A 7,842-nucleotide genomic window follows, 5' to 3' on the forward strand; every position below is an offset into this window, starting at 1 on the left:
ATCAAGATTTGTGCAAACCTAGAGACCGACAAACACTTTAGTAGAGCTGCTTGATTTAGAACTACGCTCACTAGTCACCAACTCTAAACTCCAATTCGACAGCCCCTGACTTGTCTCATGGCTCATGTGAATTAATAGTACCAAGACCAAATGAATATAATTTATAGGATTGGAATGTCACGGCTTGTTAAACTGCATTAGAAATAACCAAGGATCTTTTCTGTTGCATATCATGCTGCATCTTCATGATTCATAGCATCTGGCTTTTGGAAGAATACAACTACCACGATCTTGTAAACTCTTCCAAATGATGCAATTCTTCATATGAAATACTTAATGGATTCAAGTTCTGTTTAACAACCTCAGCATCAAAACAAAGAAGCCGTCTTATTCAAGGGTGAATGAATCAACTACAAAGCAGCTTGGAGCTTACTCTTATCCAAACGAGTCTTGAAACTGATTTGGAGTTCATATTGGGCTCCAAGTAGGCGCAGGCGCTTCAACCAGAACAGCTTCTTTTGCAGCTCGTGTGTTTCTGCTTTCTGTACCAGTAATTGTTTCTTGACATGCATTGAGAATTGCTCCCTGGACTTCTTGTCAATATGAGGTGATCGTAACACTGTGTACAATGATCGTGATTCAGGCAATCCAATCTTCTGCACATATGGAAGAACCCCTTGAACTTTGTTTGCTTGGCTTGTAAAAGATTTCATTATAATTCGTATCTTGGCAGACATGACTCAGCTGGGGAACTTTTATCACGGATTACAATCCTGAGTCACTGACACCTGGAGAAGGTAGAAGTTAGCTTAATGAAACATGAAACAATTTAGAGCTTTCAACAGCAATTAAAACAAATCTAGAGAAATTTAATATGGACTGAAAACTCTGATTAAATTTAGATAATTACCATTACTTTATAGTATTCACACGAGTGATGAATTTATGATGTTCCAGCATACATGTGAATCCAAAAATATGGTAGAAGAGCAGCAGGAAAGGAAACAGACATAAGTACTTACAACAAAAGTTCAACACAGGGATTTTAACATAAATATTAATGTGCAGTGTGATGCCCAACCACACAATTTTTTTATTGATCTCCTGGACCTGACTCCCAGCTGACTATTTAGCATGTTTCCAGCAATTTTACTTGATGAATTAATTGACATGCAAAAGGAAATAAGAACAGCAAAGCTCAAAATAATTTTAAACTCTGATGTTCAAGCTACACAGATGATGACCCATGAATGCATGTAAAGTTGTAGACGAAGTAGTCAATAGTATGCATCTCTCCGCTGATCTAGAGGTAATCAGTAATAAGCTAAAGCAACACACTCCTCTTTCCATGCCCGCCTGCTGCTGTGCTCCAGGACCTCAGCCTCCTGTTTCACTCAGCTACAACCCCTGTCACTCAACCCCAAGGCATAGCAACAGCAGAGAAGACAAATCTTCTGACAGACAGAACTGTATTATTGTGATTAGTGTAAGAATTGAATAAAGACTATAGCCTCATCATTCAAAGTCTTCAAACTTTTAGAAGGTTAACTTTGAGACCAGCAGCTTTGAGTGCAGTAAGAATTTTCAACATGAACAGCAACCAAAAAAGGCCAAGTGAACCTTAAATTTCCTCAATAGAAAAATGGTGCAGAGAACGTTGATTTGATTTCAGAACAAGGGTTAAGCGATGAGAGAGGATAAATCAATCAGGTTAAAGGAAGCAGGGAGTTACAGCACAGAATAACTGGCTCCGCAAGCAGCTACTAAGGGGCGCAAGATGCCGATAGTTCCATTGGATCGTGGAACGATAGCAGAGTAGAGCGCGTATCCATGACTAGCCTGTCGGAAAATTTGTGATTACATAAATTCATCTGAATAAGCCAAAAAACTTTGATAGCCAGCTATCCCAAGAATGGATTCACATCTCAAGTAACTAACAGGTCTTATCTTATATAAAAAATGGCAGCAACCAAATTGTATGACGCAACACACTAGAGATATTTCTGAAGCTTCACGAATACTTCCTTCCTAGGTTTCTAGAATCCGACTGCAATCGCTACATGATCCGTCCGATTACACGACTGGCACCAAATGTTCGAACTCAGAGCTGAAGAATTGGCTAACCAATTCGTCCCTACAGATTCTCTGAATCCCTCGAAACAAACTTTTATTAGCACTAAGGTTAGGGCAAATTAAGAGAAAGCCCTTCCAGATCTAGAAGAGAAACTTAGGGCTAGTCCAAATTTGAGAGATAAAAAAAAAGGTCCTCCCGGAGGGATGACAAAGAAAGGGATGGATGCTCACCGGCGAGCAGAGATGCGGCGGAAGCAGCAGAACGACGGCGCCGCCGCTGCTCGCGGGGAGGAGAACGGCGCAGGCGGCAGGCGGACTCGCGAGGATTTTTTTTTTCTTTCCTTTTTGCACAATAACGCTGTGAATTTTGCTGGGAAATGCTAGGGTTCGGCCCTTCGGTGGCCGCACCTGAGCCTATCTCAACGGCCCAACAACAGTTGCACATATACGAAAATACTTCATCCGGTCTATCGTTCATCTTATTTTGGACAATGTTTTAAAACTTTGACTGTTCCCTCCATTCGACATTCTGATATTACCTAAATTCATTTATGTACTAATAAATCTAGATATATATACAAACATATACATTGATACACAAATAAATCTAGATAAATCTAGAAAATCTTATAATGTAGAACGGAGAGTAATACATTTTGAGAGTGCAATCTGACGAATTGTTTCTTTGGTACGCGGCGCTTCTCGTCAAAACTATCCATAGAACCAGACCACACTCGGTACGTGTGTACTCCGTTTCTTATATTCGATCTTTTTATATTTTTACTATCTAGTTTACATCTACGTCTAGTTTACATGTATTAATTGTACGATATGATTATTTTACATGTATTAATTGTACGATATGATTATTGTAGTTTACATGATTAATGTCATGATTTATTTATACAATAAATTAAATCAATATATGCTTTTATATTCATCACAACGTATGTGCAATTTAATTGTATACAGAATCATACACCAATAATGCTGGCAGTGCTACATCACTCTATCTTGTTCGTCGTTTTTCTTAACAAAAATATCATGTTCGTCCTGTAACCCATGATGATATGATGATAGATCTTTATATTGTCAGAAGCCAAAACTTCAGTCTGGGCGATCATCCATAGAAGTTGACCATGGGTATAAGCATCTTAGGTTTAACTACAGTAGCACTAGCATTTTTTCTAATTAGAATAAACACAACAAGGTACATGAATTTGCAAACAACACATATCACCATATTTCCATATATAGATGTAAGCCAAAACTTGAAATCTTGATCACCTCCAAAACCTCTCGCACATTTTTCATTGTATCTGGACCACCAACGCTTCCTGAATCAGAATAACACAATAATTGTTAGGAATTATTGAAAAAGAGTGTCTAACATCCTATTGCCATATTTTTACTAGCATCCAAAATGCACAAATCGGTAATGGTGCAACATAATCTAGAGAAGTTGCTAGCGATGTAAACAAATAAAAAGAACAGAGAAAATTTCCTAGGAATGATTTCTCTGACTATAAGCAGTAACCGTTATTAGTGAAAGTAATTTATATATGTCTAAAATTTTTATATATGTGTTTTTAATAATTATTTTAGAAAATGTTAGAAAAAACAACTGTGAGAAAACTCTTATTTTTAAATTTTTAAGATGGCTAATAAGCAAATGATGAAATATCCGTTTTTGCCTCATTATTGCCAGGTGACACAGATGAGCTGGCTATTAAGGTGGTGTTCAGTTGCCAAAATTTTTTAGCAAAAACATTCCATCGAACGTTTGACCGGATGTCGGAAGAGGTTTTCGGACACGAATGAAAAAACGAATTTCACGGCTAGCCTAGAAGCCGTGAGACGAATCTTTTGAGGCTAATTAATCCGTCATTAGCACATGTTGATTACTGTAGCACTTATGGCTAATCATAGACTAATTAGGCTCAAAAGATTCGTCTCAAGATTTCTTCCATAACTGTGCAATTAGTTTTTTGGTTTATCTATGTTTAATGCTTTATTTATGTGTCCAAAAATTCGATGTGATGTTTTTGGAAAAAAAATTTGGGAACTAAACAAGGCATAAATACAATCCGTCTTTCTTGTTAGTGTCCGTGCATTCTGGCAAGGAAAACAACGAGAGATGGCAGTATAACTTACCAGCACAAAAGTAGGAAGTATGTATGATTAGCCAATAACATAATATCATTATATCTCTCATACTCTCTACTCTGAATTTCAAGATTCAGGTTTGTATTTGGTTGGTGGGATTTCCTAGGTTGGGATAGAGCGAGGCTATTTTTATGTGTTTGGTTCATGGAATAGAAGAGAGGATGGACCTAATAAGACATATTCTACTGATAGGCTAAATTTCACAGTCACACTATTAACTAATTACCATTGTAATTATGAGTTATCAAATTACATGTAAAATTACGTCAGATTTGTAAATTCTTTCACATATCATATACAAGTTACGTTACAGCATTGATTAATTATTTTATTTTGCTATAGTATTATGTTAAATTTGTTAATGTTGTGATTTCGTGAAACTTTTCTACCATAATACCACAGTTATGGGCATCATGTCAAAAGCCATATGATTTAGTGCAACTTGGACTACAATATATATTGTTTTGTGAAATTTACTCTTTGTTAAACACCGGTCAGCGATTGTGACAGTAAGTACATCTGAGCATGCCGACAACTCTTAATTCCATGAACCCAAGTAATATAATTGTATGTGCTCGGAAAACTTGGATGCTTATTTTGAAGAACCCAACCCTTGTAATGATGAAATCTTGAGACTATCAATTATGACAAATATTTTTCTCTATAGCAATGAACATAATGAAAAAAATACTAAAGTAATAACTAAACATAACAGTAGAAACAACAACAATAACACATATGAAAACTTAACAACAATATAAACTAGAATATCGATAAGGAAATATAAATTAAGAACTTACATTTAGGAAAATAATGCCATCTAGATCAATTTGAGGTACATGTGCGATGATATGAAAATCCTCCCCCCATAGGAATGCACATCTTTCAATCAATCCAGGGCAATCGTGAATCACAAGTTTCTTAAGAATGGTAAAATCTTGAATGAAGTTTGGTAATCTTATTATTCCATTGCAGCTATTAATTGCTAAATATTCAAGAGAATGAGCAATTGTTCTAAAGCTGTCTGGGAACTCCACCAATTTTGTAAGCCCACCAAGCGATAGAACACGAATTTTCTGCAGGCCCCCAATTGTTTCGGCTGGCTCCATCAGATCCAACTCCTCACAATTTTGAATCATTAATTTTTGGAGGTTCGAAGGTTCTTCATACTGGATGGTAAAGAAGCTAACTTGGGACAATTCAGTATGGATAGGTCTTGAAGGGAAACAAGGTTACCAAATTCCTCTGTCAACGAAATTAAGTCAGCACACTATCCCAGATTTAGAGTCGTCAGAGATGTCCAGCTACGAAGTCCAGCTTTCGGTAAAAGCTTTTGCTTTGACGTGAGGAACAAAAAACTAAGGTTCACAAGTCCATGAATATCTTCTGGCAACTCCTCTAATTGCATACACATTCCAATATGAAGCATCTGCAGGTTCACTAGCTTTGAAAGAGAAGTTGGTACTGATTTTAGTTTAGTATTCCATTGAAGGTCTAGATACCTTAGGTGCTTCAAATTTCCAATTGAATCAGGTAATTCTTCAAACTCAACCTCTGAAAATATCAACACTCGTAAAAGGGTAAAAGTTGATAATAGATCTTTAATAAAAGCTTTACTCACAGTTCCGATATTGCCAATGCTTGCAAATAATCTAGCCTTGTTTGCTTTTCTCAGCTCCCTAGGAAATTTGAGCTCCGGTGAGAAGTAACCATGTTCCCAGACTATATGCCTAGCATTTCTAGTGACTCTATCCTTTTCACAGCTTATAATAGCATGATCTCTTTTCGATACTAAGTTTGCAAGATTATTCACAAGATCATGCATTTTGCAAGTATTAATGGTGCCATCATAAACAATGCGGAAGTCTTGGAAAAGATTTCTCCCTACAAGTTCATAGAAGTATCGTTCTGCTACTACTTCCTTGCTTTCGCCGGTTGTTGTATCCAATAACCCTAAAGCCATCCAGTACCTGATTAAAAAGTGTCTGTTAAGCTTGTAAGATTTTGGGAATATAGACAAGCTAGAGAAACATGCTTTCAGATGAGACGGAAGCACTTGGTAACTTAATTTCAATGCAGGTAGGATATCACCACTATGTTGTTCAAGATTCCACATATTATCTTCCACAATGTGCATCCATTCTCTAATATCCCGATTATCAAATAGCATGCATCCCAATGTCTTAGCTGCTAATGGAAAACCACCGCATTTTTCAACAATGGAATTTCCAATTTCAACCAACTCTGGATAATTTTCCTCCTGGCCTCTAAATGCATAGTGATTAAATATCTCCATACATTCATCATGTGGCAGCTCTGTTACCAAATATGGTGCCAATGTCTGCACCATGTACGCAACCTTGGGACTACGTGTGGTGACTATAACCACACTTCCAGTTTTACAAATAGATAACAAATTTTTCAATTCCTCCCATTCACTAATATTCTCGCTCCACATGTCATCTAGTACTAGGAGGAATCTTCGTTCCCTTAAAAGACCACACACCTTGTTCTGTAGCACTTCAAGATTTAACCCTGTATGGATTTCACCAGTGCCAGATTCTAGAATGTCATGCAATACTCTTTTAAGATCAAATACATCAGAGGCGCATACCCATAACTTCATGTCGAAATATTCATCAACTCTGCTATCATTGAACACTAATTTTGCCAGTGCAGTTTTTCCTATCCCCCCTGGACCAACAAAAGGAACCGCAAATAAATGATAAAAAAATTCAGCTCCCAGTATAAAGTCCAAAATTTCTTTTTTAGCAGTTTCTCTTCCAAAAATATCTGATTCTTTAATAAATGAGTGTGTTTCCCTAACGTTACCACGTGAGCATTGTCTGTCTATATTTGTTTCCTCTGTTAATCTATAGTCTCTTCCATTAGTTGATATTTCATCAAGTTTTTCTCTAACTTGTTTTATTTTCACACTCCACTGGATAGGATGAATAATGAACTTATTGATCCCTGATAAACAATTGCAAGCCTCATCATCCTCCAAAACATCAGTTGCTACAGTATCCATTACATCATCAATATCATAGACAACATCCTTGAGATTGTCCAGCCACTCCTTAATGGCATTTGAAGTAGATTGTTTTCTCTCAGCATCTTTAAGGACAGCAGAGATTGCACTTAGTGTTTTTTCCAGCTTCCCTAATTCTTTATAAACATTACATGTTGACTTGATCCCACTTATGGCATATTCACCAGTAAAGGAAGCAACCCTTCTAACAACTGAATTCACAGAGGTTGATAGAAGCAACTCACCCATAATTTAATAACAAGTTCTGAACTGAGAAGCTATATATTGATATGGTTGCACTATGTATTTCCTTTTTGTCCCTATCAAAAACAAAAGAAAATTTCTCAACATGCAGTAGTTAGGATGATCATATATTGAACTGAAATATGGTTAGAATGTTAATCTTTCTCAAAGCTATTTCTTGCAAGCACATTAACATATGAATCTTTAATCTCTTGGTCATATTCTTATTCTCTCAGGGACTCCGACTCTTAGTTTATAGTTTCTTGTATTGGTCATTTTGCTATATTGATTCAGTTCAACTTTTTTTAGTTAGGCAAAGTTATTTGTAA

General features: G+C 36.5%; 1 protein-coding gene across 1 annotated transcript; it reads right to left on the reverse strand.

Moving 5' to 3' along the window:
• Window positions 1–5,509: 5,509 nt before the first annotated feature.
• LOC102704988 (putative disease resistance protein RGA3) lies at window positions 5,510–7,519 on the reverse strand. Its single transcript, XM_006656969.1, has one exon. It carries the CDS (start codon window positions 7,517–7,519, stop codon window positions 5,510–5,512), a length of 2,010 nt encoding a protein of 669 aa, XP_006657032.1.
• Between the last annotated feature and the right edge of the window lie 323 nt (window positions 7,520–7,842).

This window comes from Oryza brachyantha, chromosome 6 (genome assembly GCF_000231095.2).
Source record: "Oryza brachyantha chromosome 6, ObraRS2, whole genome shotgun sequence".
NCBI classification, from domain to species: domain Eukaryota; kingdom Viridiplantae; phylum Streptophyta; class Magnoliopsida; order Poales; family Poaceae; genus Oryza; species Oryza brachyantha.

Coding starts and splice junctions, on each gene's coding strand:
- LOC102704988 (XM_006656969.1), bottom strand. CDS start 7,519: ATGGGTGAGTTGCTTCTATCAACCTCTGTGAATTCAGTTGTTAGAAGG.